This window comes from Cyrtonyx montezumae, unplaced genomic scaffold, assembly GCF_038088225.1.
Source record: "Cyrtonyx montezumae isolate F1298 unplaced genomic scaffold, pur_monq_1.0 scaffold_8, whole genome shotgun sequence".
In the NCBI taxonomy this organism is placed as follows: domain Eukaryota; kingdom Metazoa; phylum Chordata; class Aves; order Galliformes; family Odontophoridae; genus Cyrtonyx; species Cyrtonyx montezumae.
The window spans coordinates 100,880,245-100,897,655 of NW_027072089.1; the positions used below are offsets into that span (position 1 = coordinate 100,880,245).

The following is a 17,411-nucleotide window of genomic DNA, read 5'->3' on the forward strand; positions in this document are numbered from 1 at the left end:
GTGAAAACATAAACATGTAAAGCATAAAACCTTAATCTCTGTCTCTTCCAGCTGCTTCCATGACCTTGTTGGCCTTCTCTGACTAATAAGTCACCAAGACTGACTCATGTTTTCTCAACAAGTAATACAAACCAAAACAATGCAAATAAAAGGCTAGAAAAAGGGAAAAAAAAAAAAACTGAAAACCCCCAGTGTTCTCCACAAACCAAAGGTTCTCACCACCAGGAACTGGCCTTCAGAATGAGCCCATCAGCCTCCTTCCCTCAGGGCAAGGGAAAGTGGAAGCACTCTGTAGGACAAACCCTGCTGTGACCTTGGCAGCTGCAAGTGCACACGCGTGTGCTCACCCTTTTCATGCATGCTGCCCCCCCTAAAGTTCCTCGAGGCAAATGCTGCAGGGCTCTAAAAATAGTTTTTCCTTGACTAAGTCTCATGTTACATCAGAAGCTTTGTACATCTCCCTTTTTTTATTTAATGCAGGACACCAGACGTGCCCTCCCCTCTTCCCCCTCATGATTAGTGAGCAAATAAACTGAAAACAGATTAAAAAAAAAAAAGAAAATCAGTACACTTCCCCTCCTGCAATGCACTGTGCTTCTGGCTGGGAGACCTTAGCCAGAAACACTGCCTACCTGGCTTTCAGTGTGGAGGAAACAGTCAGGTAATAACACAGAACTTGGAGGTACAGCACAAACATCCTGGATGTCTATTTTTTATTCACGCTCCTGGATATGCAGTGTGCTTACTGAGGAAGAACAAGGCAAGATGGACATGGCTCAAGGGACACAGTCCAACGCTTGTTGAAGGAAAAAACTTAACGACTTGCACAAAAAAGTCCACTACCACCACCATCCACAAGAACACTGAATCATTTGGGATTAGGCTGCTGCCATATTTAGCACATACAAGCTCCTACCTCATACACAACCAATGCTCAACCTACACTGCATGAACGTCAGCTTCAGTGCATTAACACATACTCTGCCAAACAGCACATCTCCCAGTATTACTGAAAAAATAAACACAAAGACTTGTCAAACAGCTCACGTATGATAGAAACTATAACGCCAGCAGCAAGCAGGTCTTCAAAAAAATGTAGGTAGGAATTAGTGTCAAAAGAAGCCCCAAAAGTAATGTTCATACCCCACAGGAGCATAACATTTCCCAGTTCTCTACTTCTCCACAAACCTCAAAGACCATAGAAGTATTCACTATTACTCTTTCACTAGTTAGGAGAAGGCAGAGAGGGGCAGGCTGACCACAGCTTCGCCAAAATTCAGCAGAAGAGCAAAACACTGCCTGGGCCCATTTCCTCCCCACAGGAAGAAGGAAGAGCATGGAAGGAGGAGCAAGAGCACTCGATCAGAAGTGAAGCGCAGAAGAGCAGCACAAATACACTAAACATATGCCAGCTAGCTAATAGTAAAGGGGAAAGCAAAGCAAACACATACCAAAAACCCTACTGAACAACACCTGGGCCTCAGACAGCAAGCAGAATGCAAAGATATTCACATTAAAATACCTTACCATTCCAAACCAAAACCCTTCTTCCCCAGGATGTGAGAGCACAAGTGAAAATAGCGAGAACAGCTGAAAGACATCACTAAAATGGTGGTTCCCAGAGCCAGATCCGTATTTAAACAAACATACCGCAAACCCAACTGCCAACAGCTTTAGTGAACTGCACAGTCTTAGTCGAGTAATTCTAAACAAAGAACAAACTGACTCAAGCCAGATATTTATTGTGATTTTAAACCAGAGGGGGTGGATTTTAATCTTGTTTTGCGTTACTGTCATTCTTCTCCTATTACAAGAGGATTTTTTTTTTAATTTTCCCACTTTCCACAATGATTTAAGAGTCTATGTAGCGTTGATGTAATAAAAAACAATAACAAAAGGGGTGCTCTTTTACAAGATTGGAAATGGGTAATTATTTCAAATGTTGATAGCTGTCTTTCAGAGAATATTTACACAAAAAGCACATTTTATGTATGACCACGACAGCTGCTTTTCTTCACTATTTCTGTTATTCTAGCTATTCTGTTACTGCACTGAGAACCTCTCTCACTTTTTGAGGTTATCCTATAACCCTTTGGAAGCTACTCCACAGCATCCTAACTGGTTGTTAAAGTCAAGCGCCTCACATCTCCATCCTCTTTTGCTGTCTTTTCTCATGTAGATATGTACGGGTGCAATGCTTTTAACCACACAATACCATGTTTTGTAGGGCATGTGTGAACTGAAACCAGCTCTGGCAGAAACTCTGTAATTACAGCCCCTCTCCAAAGCTGTGGGCTGGGAAGAAATGCAGATTGATGCCTTCTTGAAAGAGTACAAAGCCAGACTTACAACGCTTGAGGATACATACACAGGCCTTAAAAGCCACTTAGGTACCGGTGCTGAGGAGAGACACAACAAGACCACAAATAACCTAAGTAAGCAGCAATCCTTGGCCTTCTACCCAAGCTCTGGTCACAAGGACTTCCTGGTACTGGGACACGAGCTGCTGACTAATCAGGGTGCATCTCAGCTCAACCATCTCTGCGGGACTGCCTTCCTTCAGCCTCCACACAAGTCAACAGCAGAAGGGAGAAACCCCACAGCTGTTCTCAAAACTTTATAACACCATTTAGAAACCGGTGCAATTGTTCTCTCAAGTCATTTTTTCTTTTTACTATGAAACTTGTGCACAAGCATTGAAATTAAAATAGGAAAAATGAAAGAGGCAAATAACAGATGGTTGTTTAAAGGTTGCTCTGTGTACCCAGTGTATTACCATATACATGCATCTGTATTCTTGGGAACCCAGAATTGTTTATCTTAACAACAGGCTGTGGAATTTTAGGAAACTGGGCCAACTCATCTGTGGCTTTGTGCCATTAAAGTCAAAGTAATACCAGCAGAGGTTGGAAAAATGTTTTCAGAAAATTCCAGGGGCATTAAATGAACATGATAATAGCAACAATGCAATACAGCCCTTATGCACAACATCTCACAAAAGGGAGGACTACGCAAGACCTCGAGCTAAGATGTAAAAATGCAAGGTAAGTGTAGTAAGTTTTGCTTCACTTCAAGAATAAAACATCTTTCCGAATTATGTAATGTAGTTGAAATCCAGCACTGTAGCTTTCCCAAAGGATCACAAAAATAAGAATCTGAAGTCACTGAATTGAGAAGGATCACATTTTTCCAAAAGGCTAGAAGTTGGTTTTGGAAAATAAGTGCAGTAGCGCACTTCAGAGGCTTTGTTTTTTGTTTTGTTTTTGAAGACATCCTTGGGTACATTCCTATATGCACACACATATTCTCCAGAATGCACCAGGGGGAGTTCTGGACATGGGATTTCCCATAATCACTAGTCACAACACGGGCAGCAAGCAAGCACTGAGCCCAACTGCCTCCCACTATCTCCATGGCAAAGCTCTGCTGAAAGAGGAAGAACTGAACTGCTGTAAGAAAACAGCCAAGCTGACTGCTCACCAATCAGTCAGTTCAGTTTCTCACTTATCAGCATGCCTCATGACTTATTCATACCTTAGCTCCCAGTCAGAAAGCATTCTTGAGTATACCAATAGCCTCAGGCAAGCAACCAAGCCAGCTCTTAGCTAGGAGAAGTTCTTTGCTGGACAGTGTTCCCGTGCTGAGCATCTTCTCCTATGCATGCTTTACAACTCCACTGGGACACTGAAATTTCTCTGAAAACCCACTTTTCAGTACAGCATCTATCACCTTTGCATGGTGATAGAAAAGAACAGGACAAATTCAGTAAAATAGCACAAACACAGAGTAAAGCTGAAAGGACACAAAAACATGAAGGTTTACTAGTTCAGAGAAAACAGCGTTTGAAGCTCACACGCATTTCTTTCAGTGTTAAAGAGTAGAAAAATATCACTAATATTTTGTTTTGTTTTGTTTTTGTCCCCTGGTTGAAAAGAAAGCATAAATGTGGCAGACTGGCCTAAGGAAGGCAAAGGCCTTACCAGCTGCAGAACAACTGGAACTTGTATTCTTGACTCATGCACATATTCTACTGTATCACAAGCAAAGTTAACATTTTTAGGAAACTGAGTACTAAGTATGATAATATTTACCCTGGTATAGTACATCTTTTGAACTTTTAGGACCAGTGGTTACCTTTGAAGATGATAACCTATAACAACAGAAGAAAGCATCACAAAAAAGAAATTGCCTGACTGTTTTAAATACCTATTGCTAAGAGGACAAAAAAAGAAAAAAGTGTCTGCCAAGGGAGCCATGAAGATTCAGATTGCCAGATCAACAAGCAAAATGGAAAGCCAGGCCTGCGTGTCCAATCTTAAATATAAACAAGAGATTTCCTGAGAGGAACAGATCACTTTACCTATTCTGTAAATTCTCTATGAATATTGCTCTTTTGGCATACAAACCCTTCACCTTTTGAAAACAGGTAAAAACATGGGCAAGATGTACAGCTGAAGCCAATAACATTTAAAAGAGCTTTGAGAGAGAGCACCACACATTTCATTACTTAGCCTTCATTAATTTTGTTTGTTCTCTGAATACTGCAATCTAGAAACAAACACTGTAGTTTTACTGCGTCTCTTCCACTAACAGGAGAGAATATGAAACTCTGTATGTGACTGAACAGGGCCTGGGGAGCACTTCCTTGCAACCTAACCTGGCAGACTGGGAAGAATGAGCCTGTTTGAAAACAGCTGCACATCACATCACTGAAACAGCACTTTCAGAAAAATACTTCTGTATTCTCCATGGACACTGACTTCCCTGAAATGAAGTCAACTCATTTAACTGCTTCTACAGTTCACATGGAAAATCATTCAATCCAAACACAGCCATGTGTCAAGCTCAAGCAAGCTGATATATTACAGAGCATCTACCTGAGATTTTGAGGTCTAAGAACTTTCCACAAGAAATGCTGAATTGCCAGTACAAAACATGTCCAATTGCAGTAGAGATCAAGGCCATCATTTCCCCCTGAAAACTAGCAGTTGGGGATTTGTTTAACAAATTACAGGGCATCCTTTCAGTCAGAAAAATTTCGCAGTAAAAACCATCATACACCAGTTCTAGCAAAAGTAGTGACTGTATTCCAAAATAAAAATTGCCTTTTTCTCCCCTCAGAAGATTCAGGAAATGAAACACTGCAGTTATTCCTGGCACACTAGATCACCCCTACTTCCCTCATTGTTCTGGATCCAGACACACACAGCACCTCATTACTACTAAGAATCATGTTCTGCTCTTCTCAGCAGAGCATCCTGCTGTCAATGCAGAATTCTGCTTTGTAATATTACAGTGTTTTTCTATGGGCTCTTCTGCCCCTAATGAACCATTGCCAACCACAGAAAAGCTCAGTTTTCACATGCCCGTCCCTCACTGTGGAGTGAAAAAAGCATGTATACTTCATTTATATTATTAAATGGAGAATCATAGAATCATTAAGGCTGAAAAAGATCCCCAAGATCACCTAGAGCAACTGCCAACCCATCCTTACTATGCCCACTGACCATGGTTCTTGAACATCTCCAAGGACAGTGACTCCACCACCTCCCCTGGCAGCCTGTGCCACTGCCTCACCGCTCCTGGCAAGAAATGTTTCGTTAACAACCAACCTGAACCTCCCCTGGCACAACTCAAGGCCATTCCCTCTCATGCTATCACTGTTACATGGGAGAAGTGGCTGACCCCCACCTCACCACAGCTTCCTTTCAGGCAGCTGTAGAGGGCAATCAGGTCTCCCCTGGGCCTCCTCTTCTCCAGGGTGAACAATCGCAGCTCCCTCAGCCACTCCCCATACAACTAGTGCTCCAGACCCCTCACAGCTTTGCTGCCCTTCTTTGGAATCAAAATACTAGTAGATCACTTTGGTAGTAAGTTCCTCATGGCACTGGAACCTCCCTGGGAGGAAGAGCAGTAGCAGTTTCCCATGACTCACTGACTCAGTAACTCTAGTAGAAAGTTCCACCATCTCCAGCAACAGACATGCCAAGGCCAAAACCATCCACTCTCCTGCAGTTAATAAGAGCAGCCAGCTTTTAAGCAGCACTAAATCTAACACTGCCTCTGTGAGCTGGATGTGTTGGTACCTGCCCACAGCACAAGCAACCCCTGCAATCCGAGTGAGGCACTCTGCTGCTGCTTTCTGAAGGATGAACCACTGCTGAAATGCCCCCTTTCCTCAGTATCCCTTTCTACCTACACTGCCATAGAAACAAGAAGGTCTATTAAAAAAGAGAAAGAAAAGGTCACCAATTAGACCTGGATCTGTGGTTTTCTAGGCTAAGATCACTTGCACAGGAGCCAAAAGTGCCAGATAAGAGAGCAGTTTCCCCAGTCACACCATGAAATCTCAAGGGAACAATACAGCATACACCTGTAAGGTCTCCCACTGAGTCCTATTGGGAAACAAGTGCTAACATGCCAATGTTGATAACAAACAGAAGGGTGTTGTACAGATCACATTCATTTCAGCTGTGGTGAAGCCTATTAACAATGAGGCGGGAAAGGAGCAATGCAGGGCAAGTCTGACAGCAGATAAGAGATCACTTAACAACTGCTACCATATTTTTAGGGTTATTCACACATCTTGTCTCCTTCTGACTATTGCATTATAGTTCATAGGCTTCCATTCTGCCTCGAGCTTTACATCATGTTCAGACCTACACGCACTGGACAAGCAAAGAACAGAGCCATTCATCAACTTCTCAAAGGCCTTTATATAGAGGCACAAATATACAGTGCCATCAAGAAACCATATAAAACCCAAACAGACTGCTAGCACAAAAGACTATTTTCTTGCTGTTTAAACACAAATATGATTTACTGGCAGATTTAGCTGCTGCAGGTTTCCACATTCTGACAATTTTTTCCTCTTTCCCCTTGCACAATTTTATTCCTGTTTATTAGGAAGTTTCTTTCTACAGTCTTATATCTCAACAATGTCGCTGATCTGCCCTACTCAGTTCTTGGTTGTTGTTATTTTTTTAAATTCTATTCTTTATTTTTTTAAAAGCTCAATTCCAGTAATTCAAATGCACATCAGAGTACAGTGGCAGAACACACTGCTACACAGACAGGAAGAATGTCTGTCCCCAACGTCAGTCACCAAGCTCAGTGAGAGTTATGAATGTCAGCAGCCTTCAACTCAGTCCTTAATATCTAGCTACCTTCTGCATTCATCAGTTCCTCTAGCTGCAAGGCAAGGGATACCACCATAGCCACTAGGTTATAACTACAGTCTGTGCTTTACTTTATGAAGCACAATAGCTACTGTCACGACTTAGCTTACTTTATCTTATGGTGTCACCGTAGCAATGAAACACACATCACCAAAATGTTTCTGCTACGTGGCAGCGTTCCCAAGTAGGTCACTTAGAGAAGTCTCTTAACAGCCTGGAATTCCATTTTGCATTCCCTACCTGCACATTTTATTTGCAAAGATAAACATGAAAGCCAAGAAAAGCACATTCACTCAGCCACACACGTGAAGATCAAAACACTGCGGTAACCTCTGACTTTATTCTCTCTGTTCTAAATCAAAATTCACATTAAAAAAGTTGAAAGGCAGGAGGCAGGAAAGCATGGCAATACATTCAGAGGAGTCTCACTAGCTGCTTGTTGCCACCAGGAAAAAGCAGCTTTCCTGACTCAAGTTCATAACTGAGGACAAGGATGTGCTCACTGTTGGGCCCTCTTATGCTTTGTGCTATTTTGTTCTTCAGCTTTTCTTATTTACAATAGTTCTGTGAATAAGAGAGTTCATACTGAAGTTCATTGGTAGTTGTTAAAAAAAAAAACAAAAAAAACCATAAATTTTTAATATGTGAAATTTTAAACATTAAAAGACTGCCTGTAGCTGATTATTTCCACCCCTTATAACCAATTCCTTTTTTGGTGGCATGATCTGTACCTCCCTTCTCTAGTTACTGTGCAGCCAGAAAAGTCTTGTGCATAAGCAAATGCAGTACGCAAATGACAGTCGCTTCCACTTCGCCCAAAATGGCTCAGGTCAGAGCCTCTCCATTAATGTGTGAAGAGCTCTGAGATTCACTCTAGTTAAAAGGTCTCCATTTCTTAAGATCCAGAAAGCCTTTGACCCTCACCACAATCACAAAGGAAGTTTTCATGTAATTCTCCCTCAGTAACATGGAGATTATTTCCAGCTCAATGTATGCTCTCTTTCTCGAGCTGGCAAACCTGAGAAACATGTCTTTCCTTTGCACATTACCAGGAAATATGAAGAGTCAAAAATAGACAAAACAGTTGGGAATGAAAGGAACCTGCTTTCCCCTTTCCCACTGCAAACCGTGGGCAGCTCCCTTTCAGTGCTGTCTGCAGGACTCCGTCCCTCGGTGACTCTGAGCATCTAACCAGACTGCTAAAAATAGCCTTGGATACAAGACATGCACATTATCAGCAGAAAGCATTCACACAGGCCTCGCAGCAGCCCCACAGCTCAGCATGATGTCAGAGAGACCAAAGAGACAAGTGAAGAATTGTTTGCTGAGTTCAGGAAGCTTTTACTGCGTGTAGATCACAGACAGAATATATATATTTTTCCCCCATAGTGGAGGATGCCACACAAACAACCTCAATAAATTGAATTGGAAATATCTGTTGTTTTGTTTTTTTCCCCATGAGCATAAGTGCATTATAAGCAGCACTGACCATAAAATTGGAATATGCCAGAAACCCACCAACAACCTCCATTACACTTACATATACATTAAATGGCAATCCTGCAGCCCTCAATGATTCCTTCTCTGGATATATATATATAAGCACCGTGTAATGAAGTACAGGATACTTCTGTTAGGTAGTAGGTAGGCCAAGGGCAGCACTCAACACTGCCAAAGTTAGTTTCCTTACTTAAAAGTGGTAATAAAACAGGCAGAGGTTAAAAGTTTTGCCCAAGTCACTTCTGTGTGGCACCTGTGCCACGAGTGTTATTTCATTGCATGCTATGAGCGCTACTCCAGGGAAAATGCAAGAGATCCCTCATCACCCAACATTCTGAGCTGCAGCAGTAAAAAGCAACAAGGGGCATGTTTCTGTCAGAATTGCAGATGGGAGAATTTTGATAGCACTGCACAATATGCAAGAATGCATTAGCATCAAAAAATAGTTCCTTATTCCTTTTTCCACCTTCGGAAAAGAGTTCTACTTAATAGCATGCATTTAATGGAACAAAAACATTCGGTGTGCATTTTGGAAGGTAGTTTTAACAAACTCTACTCCTAATGCAAACGAATCAGGGATGGAGGCTTTCCTCCCCATAGATGTTCTCAAAAAGCTGAGGAAAATAATTCTTAACAGTAGCAAAGCAACACATTATTGTTCAGTAAAGCTGTAACATAATTTCCCTGTTTTACCCTTCAAAAAGCCAGTTTTATGTTAACTGACAGATTCTATTTGATTTTAAGTTATGATAAGTAAAAATGTAAGAGACACGCTAAGAAGCGGACCATCTTCAGCCGCTGTATGAAACTGTGTTCTGCACTGCATAGCTATGCTCAAGTGCCATTTAAAATGTTCAAGGCAACTCAAAAAATAAAATCACCTCGACTCACAGCATCTGTAATTGAGGTATTTTACCTCAGACAGAACTGTTGAGGCATTTTAATTCTTCATGTGGAACAAAACAGAAACTTTCCCACTGACACCTCCTGAAGTAACTCACCCTTTTAGATGCTATACGTCCATAAGCACAGTCACACATCATAAAGCGCCTTAATTTCAAGAAGCCTGGCAGTAATATCAACAGTTATTCCACACTGAACACGTGATCTGTATGTATTTTTTCTTGTGCAGCTAAAATCCCCAGCACTTCCAAACTAACATGACAGTTTTATCCCAAATAAATGCCTGTGCAGAGTTGAAGTGATACTTCAAAACATCAGCTTTTTTTTTTTTTTTTGAAGTAAAGATTTAGTATTTTCTTCCTTCTTAAAAGAGATTTTTGCACAGCAGAATTTTCCATGGCTACAAGAGACTCAGAGTAAGCCCATTCACCCATTTTGTTTTTCCCATGACATTTTCATTGGAGGGCAAGTCTCATCAGTAGCACTATGACCTTCCTGTTCATGTTATGTTAATGACCATGCCAGAAACAAAATTTTCAGGACCTAGTTAAAAATTACTATGCTTTTGATGCCAATAGCTGTGATTCAAAGTTATAGCGCTGGGAAACAGGCAAGTAAATCCCTGTTTATTTACAACTAAAAAAAAATTCCCATTTTAGGATAACCCTTCAACATTTCTTTTGTTCTCCCACTGGCATGATGAGGCTGAGAGTCACGCATCTAAACTTACCTACTTCACCCTCAACTTTCAGAGGTGCCCTCCCTACCACATACATTCTTTCATCGTTTCAGGAGCTTCACTTATGGGAAGAAATAGCCCAGTTCAAAAGCCACCAGTACTTATCATCATGCTGAAGGACACCCTTACCAGAGACATGTCTCTTATTTTACTTTCTTTGTCAGAGTTACTGGGAGCAGTACTGAACAAGTTTATTGAAACCAAACAGCTTGAAGAATTCACTGAGTAGTGGCTAACACAGGAAAAGCACCAGTGGTGGAAGGCCCATTTCCTTTCACTTTCCCTGGCACAGTTAGGTGCAGTTGTGCATTACCAGTTGCCAGTGTACTGTAAGGAGTAGGGTTATGGGAAGGAAAGACACAAGCAATCCAGCCAGGAACGAGTGAAAATAATCTCAAGGTCTCTTATATCAATACACGTCTAAATTAGAATTTCCACATGACATCTGAGCTATCTATATTAAGCCACTCAGGCCAGTCTTCCACTAAATTAAGCTCGTGAGTGGCTTTCAAGTTCACGTGATTTTTTGTGCCTAACTAGGCAGCTATTCTCTCTGCATGTGATGTATTGAAAGTTTCCTTGTCAACTAAATTTTTCAACTCTAGTTCCAGCTCTGTGATGAAACCCTGAGTGTGTGAAGCCAAATGACATCAGGAACCACATTTCATTTCTTTTAGGGTAGAAGGTTTTCAGGATGCGATATGATCAGAGGGAACAACAGCACCACAGTTGATGAAGAAACAGTTTCACAGAAACCACAATATGAAATACACTCTTATCCCTTCTAATCCTCACGTTTTGCCAGTAACTGCAGTACAGCCCCATAATGACCAGCAACCATCTAAAGTCAAGCTCAAAAAGGCCACACATCCATCTGTACCTCCAATTTCATATTACAAATTACTTGCCCTAGAATAGTCCACATTAAAATCTTCATTAGAAAGGCTAATAGATGTATTATAAATTAGTTCCAATACTTCCAGTTCTGCTTAAAGGTTGGCATTAAAATTTATTCATCTTTCCTTCCCGCCTGCAAGGACTGCAGGTTTTGGTGCAGACCCACTCTGCTTTTATCCATGCCACCCTCATGCATTCAGAACCATTCTCATTAAATAAAACCTCAAGCCAATTCACTGAGCAGTTTTTAATAGCACCTTCTATGCAGTTTCCTCTGCCTCCAGTTTTCTTATAGGCTGTGTGTCCCAAAATGTATCATTAACAATTCACCAGAAAAATTTATTTCCATAGTAGCCCAGTGCATAGATGTAGATATATCAAATAGCAGCACACAGAATACATTGAGGAGGGGATTTATATAAAAATCTGTTGAAAAATTCTCCTATTTTAGCACTCAACACCTGTGCAAGACAAGTGTCCTTCAATATTTTACAAATAAAGATAACTGGGGACAAATTCTGAACTGCTGTGGGATGAATTAGAAGCCTCACTGGAAGTACACTTAGTGGAAACTAACAGTAAGCGTAGGTAAGTTAAGTGCACAGTACAAACAGCATCTCTGAATTAACTACAGCTAAATGTTAACGGAGGCAAAACAGGAATTTACAAGAGGAAAGTGAGGCACATAAAAAAGATCAGGTAAATCTGTCTAATGTATTCCATTCAACAATACCTTTTTTGTCCACTGCCTATGGACAAGGGTTCCTATGAGGACGTAGGTGCTCTTTGGTTGCAGTGTATTCCTACCTGAACAAGTGGGGACCAGGAAAGAGAAGAATAAAAGGAGCTAACAAGAAAGGCATTCTTTCTGCCTGATACAAGCTCTATCTCTGTCCAATTACAATTAAACTTCCGTAATTTGCACAGTCATGTTACAGATGCTAACAACTTGACAAAAAATCTTCATTTCCTTCCCCTTGCTCTCCTGCAGTCATCTAAGAACAGCACTGAGATTTTGGGAGTGTTAGGGACTTGAAGCACTGTGGGTAATGCCAGTAGGCTGCATTTCTATGAAACTGGTGAATGTAAGGCTTTTGATGAAGGTATTTCAACTTCTCTCAAGTCAGCTAATCACAAAGTGAGGAACAGCACTACAGGCACTGTTCCAAAGCTGAAAAGCTCCCAGACATGCAAAGGCCCTTTAAATTGTTTTGGCACAGAGATAAAATGGGTTTTGTAACAAAGAACATGTGAAAAAAAAAAAGTTGAACTTAATTCCTGTTTTAACTTGACTAGAAGCAGTTCCCCATTTTTACAGATTCTGTAAGTGCACTCATTCTTTTAACAGAGTTCAGACAGCCAAAGTGTAGAATAGTAAAAAGAAACAGTAAATTATATACACTTTTTCCTCATTTATTACGTTTAAATTTCACAGTAATTGCATTTAAAGTTCACAGTAACTATGCTTGTTAGTGGGAACCTTCCAGTCACCAGAACGTGAACACTGAACTCCCTAACAGCAATTAAGTTTTTCAGATCCATCAAGATTTAAGCAGTTTTTCATGAAAGAATAGAGCTCTATCAAAAACAGTTGATAACTTTGAAATCCATGCAGTAATTTGTAGCCTTATTTTTCTTCCTGTTTGAATACTCTGGTTTCAAATTTACCTACAAACAAGAAAATTAAACGAGCTTAATAAAATGATGCAAACCCCAGTACAGGCCATCTTGTGCTTGAATGAGGCTTGAAGTTACCAATGTTACATAAACACATTTATGGCCCTTCACCTTCCCAGATCAGCAAAGAAGGGACAAATAAATTATCCCATGGGCTTCAAAGAAGTTGTAGTTATTTGGGATGCCCAAAGACTGTAAATTTGTACAGATTTATCTGCTGCCATCTCAGCAATTGTTTAATAATAACACCATGACTTCAGAACTGATGACCAAAGCAGTTCCATTCAGTCTTCAAATTTCTACTGCTTTATTCTCAAAAAAAACAAAACAAAAAACAAACAAAAAAAAAACACCTTAGGGTGGCAGCATTTGAAATAGTATGGCATTTTACTGGGACTGACTTCAGACTCTGAGGTACAAACTGCAGTCTGGAGAAAACAGAATGAAAAGCAATCCTGAACCCCCCCCAAGCACAGCTGCATTGTTGATGCCCTACTTTTGCATAGCAAAGCAGAAGTCTTTCCTCCTTCCCCCACAGTACAAAAGCTGCATGTAACAGTATAACAGCAGCTCAGCATTACTGGAGTAAGAGGCCAGGCACTGTTATCCAGAACAACAGCTGAAAAACAATATTCAGCTAAACTGCAGACTAAGGGAATCCAAAAAGCATGAAAGTATCTGCATGCACTCTCTGAACTGATTGAATACATAGCTAGCAATGCTTCTGGACATGCATTACACACATACTACATTCAAAGTTGAGCTCTTTGAAACTCACAAACAATATCAGGGAACTGCAACTCCACAACAGCCATGGCTGTACCTGCTCTGCTGTGCTTTTTGCTCTTGATCATCTGCGTAGCATTCCTCCTTTCCCGTGTCTGCTTTCCCCCTCCAGAACTTCACCATTTGGCCAGCACCACTTGCTTTAACTGTCAGTTCTATTTGCGTTTTCCCCACACGAAGAAGAGTTCTTGATGCTGTAAGGTCATTTGAATGCTATTGTAACTTTGGCTCCCGCACAAGTTTCCTCGCCCTCTCTTGGCTGAGCAGTTACATGAACTACCAAACTGAGTCAAAGAGAAGGGCTTAGACTATTCCTCTCTTCAGTCTGCTGCACTGGAACTGTGATCTTTACAGTATCAACATTATTCAGCACATCCAGAATTTCTAGTTTCAGCACACAGCAGTGCAGACAGCTGTATGCCAAACACCCTCTGAATGGAACTGGTTATCAGTCTTCTCCTGGTAAACATCATAAGCAAAAACAAGGCAACACTTACCAACCTGAACACATCATAAAATGTTTCCAGAGCCTTCACAGAAGTGGTAACATTTAACCACAGGATAAAATAAAGTAGCACTTTAGAAGTTCAGTTCAACAGACAAAGGCTTCTGCTGCAAGTCCAGACACACCGGTGGACCAGCACAGCCATGAGCTCATCTGGCAATCACACAAGTACTCCCACAAAGTAAGCCCTGCTGCGCTGAGTTCACACTCCAAAGGGCAGAGAAACACAGATTCTGTTCCTCTGGTATATAATGCATGAGCAGCCCCTCAGCAAATCCTGACTTTTAAGAATTTCAAAATAATAGCTCTGTAGTTTTCTTGAGGAATGACAAGTTTAACTTGCTAATAATACCACCTACAAAACCCCCCCAGCCGTCCTGTCTACTCACATCCAGGTATGCAGCCACTTCTCCAGCAGCAGTTCTCTTGGTGGCCTGATCCAGCACTCTGCTTCAAAACAAAGGATGCAAAAACTTGGTACTCCAAGAGAAGTCCACACCAGTAACAAATATTTGAATCACTGTACGTATGGAATGCAACACCCCCCAGCATAATCCAGTTTTAAGCATTTCTCAACAGCTCCTGCTTATTAAGGTTCTCTCTCCCGTCTTGTTTAACTATCCAGATTTTCTGTAAAATTCAGCTGTAATTACTCAAAAGGCTCACACCTACATTGATGGTTATTTACAGGGCTTCCTATGGCAACAGCCTTTGAATGCTGACTATGCAAATTCAATTTAAAAAAAAATCCTCATTTCGGCCTGTCTTCATATTAATCCTTCACACTCACACACGTTTTCAGTCTGATTTATAATCGTTCCATTATTCTTCAGTTAAAGACTGAGCATAACCACATGCCTGGACAAAGTCCAGCCTTTAAGGTAAGAAAGGCATCATTTACTTCATCAGCAAAGCTGCTGATATTCCCAGTGCCTTTTCACACCACTGCTTCCTGCTTCATGACAGCCCTGACTCATACAGCTTTACTGAAGTACAAGGACTGTTATGAGCATCAGGGCTGCCATTACAGGAGACTGAAATGCACCATATGGTGAATGGTAGATTTCATCAGGTACTTCAGATTTGCAAATATACCTTTGTTCCCATGAGCATTGCTATGCATCATCATAAGCTTGAACACAAACCCCTGAAATAGGAGAAACAAAATTTAAGCCAAATAGTGAAGTAATGAGGTTTAAAGTAATCACGAGTCAAAGAATTTCATACAGCTATTTCAAGTTTCAAAGAAGACATCTTCCCATCTCCATTTGTATACATCAATATACAAATGCAGCACTTCAGTGCTCAGGGAATGGGGGGGGGGGAACAATATTTTTTTAAAGGCCTACAAGAGAAGAAAATGTTTTTCTTCCTACTGCCATGCAAAGCTAAGAAGAAAGACTTCCTGTTCATACCTTTGGCATGCAAGCTGGGATTTCCACATTTCCCTGAAACCTCAGCAAGTAAAATATCTAATGAAAATCCGTTTTTCATTCATTTTTCAGTTATGAAACTTCTTCCTGAGAATAAGGATTTTTTCCAACCAGAGCTTTTTTTCCTTCCAATTTCCCAACAAGTGCATGTAATTGCCATCTTCCATCTGTCTTGCCCATGCATTTTTAACAGCATGAAGATTTGCTGGTCAAGAATGAACAGAGAATAAGACTACTTATCCTCTGCCAGACTATGACACTGTTAAATATTCAGTAGGATAAATTAGGATTTAACTCTACAACTGTCTAATCAATCCAAGCAACTTAGAGAAGCTCAGTATTTGGGAGAGTCACTGCTTCCTGTGTATTTTGAGCAGCTCCACGCTTATGCAACTGTGGATGTGAACTGCCAGAACTATACATTCACATCATAAAGACAATCTGTACCATTCATCTTTAAATGATTCATTTGTTGTCTCTTACCTACCCATAGTACATTATGCTGCCACAGTAGAAACAATCCAGGACTACATGACCTACACTGACTGCATATCCTCAGGACTTTCTATCTTCATGGTTTTATTCAAATACCTAACCCTAACCAAATCTACTCTCTGGCACATAGATTCTTTCATAGGGAAAAAACTCAACTCTCATAAGAAGCCCTACATGCAAAGCACAAGCTTTTCTGATTTTCTTTAGTGGTGTTTCTACTCAACCTTTCTAAACTATTTCCTTTGATAAGTTTTAATACAACTTTCATACTGTTTCAGTGCACCAGTAGGGTAGTGAGGAAGTAAAAGGCCCTTGACTTTTTAAATTAACCTAATGAGAGGTTGAAGAAGGCCAGCTAACAACTAGTGCCACCATTACTAATGCAAGGTAACTTCAGTGTCGTCTATTATCCTATTATTGGATATGGTGAATATGAAGATCCAAACCAAACAGCTGTGGCAAGAAAGCTTACAGAGAGAGCAGTGCACCATTTTCCAGAGAAGAATATCCCCTATACAGCCATTTCACACCCACACGAGCAAATATAAGTTCAATGCAGCTTTTTTAAAAGCTCTGTATGTAGGCAGGATAAATTATTACTCAGAGTAACGCTTAGGATGTTTACCAGCTTCTCCAATACCTAGGCACAGGCAGTAAACAGATTCTCTGAGAGCAAGCTGGCAGAGCAGCAGCCTGCCTTAACATCAGGAGTGTGAAGTGAGCAATATGCTATTGTAAGAAAATCAGAAGCCATAATGCAGACAATGTAGGGGATTTCTTTTTAGAAAGACCTTGCCAAAAAAAAAAAAAAAGAGAAAGAAAAAATAGCAGTGAGCACTGTAATGCAGGAACTGCTTCCACTTTCCTCCTGCTTCTCTAATGTACATTTGCGGTCTAGTTTCATAAAAGTTCAAGCTTTTCAAGGTCAAAAATAAGAATAAAATACAATCAACTTGTTCCTGAAACAGTCTTTTTCTGACATCACCAACACGAAGGAAAAACCAGCCAGGCCTTTTGCCCATCTACATAATATGGACAGACACAGTGGGGTCAGAAGTAGAACACCACAAGACATCGCTCCATGCTCCATTTTGTACAACACCCCCATGACACACCTGCACCACCAAGGCACAAGACAGACCCCCTAACCCAGTCCATCCATTTCACACAGCTTCTGGGAAGTTCTGCTGGGAACTGAGAACAACCCAAAGAAACCCTGACATCTCGCCCCCACCTGCCTCCTGTACACACAGTAACTCACTGCACCCTCCCGTGTAGCACAAGCCACCTGTAGCTGT

At 40.9% G+C, this 17,411-nt stretch overlaps 1 protein-coding gene across 5 annotated transcripts in view; it reads right to left on the reverse strand.

The window, feature by feature from the left end:
- TRAK1 (trafficking kinesin protein 1) overlaps window positions 1-17,411 on the reverse strand; it is a 135,213-nt gene that overhangs the window by 93,019 nt on the left and 24,783 nt on the right. The window contains exon 1 of one of the 5 annotated variants that reach the window (XM_065752755.1): window positions 13,718-13,865. The exons of 1 other annotated variant lie outside the window; for it this stretch is intronic. In XM_065752755.1, coding sequence (XP_065608827.1) covers window positions 13,718-13,803 — 86 coding nt within the window. In that variant the 5' untranslated portion in view covers window positions 13,804-13,865. Of the gene's footprint in view, window positions 1-13,717; window positions 13,868-17,411 lie in introns of those variants that run through there. 3 more of the 5 variants (XM_065752756.1, XM_065752761.1, XM_065752762.1) reach the window with 3 other exon arrangements.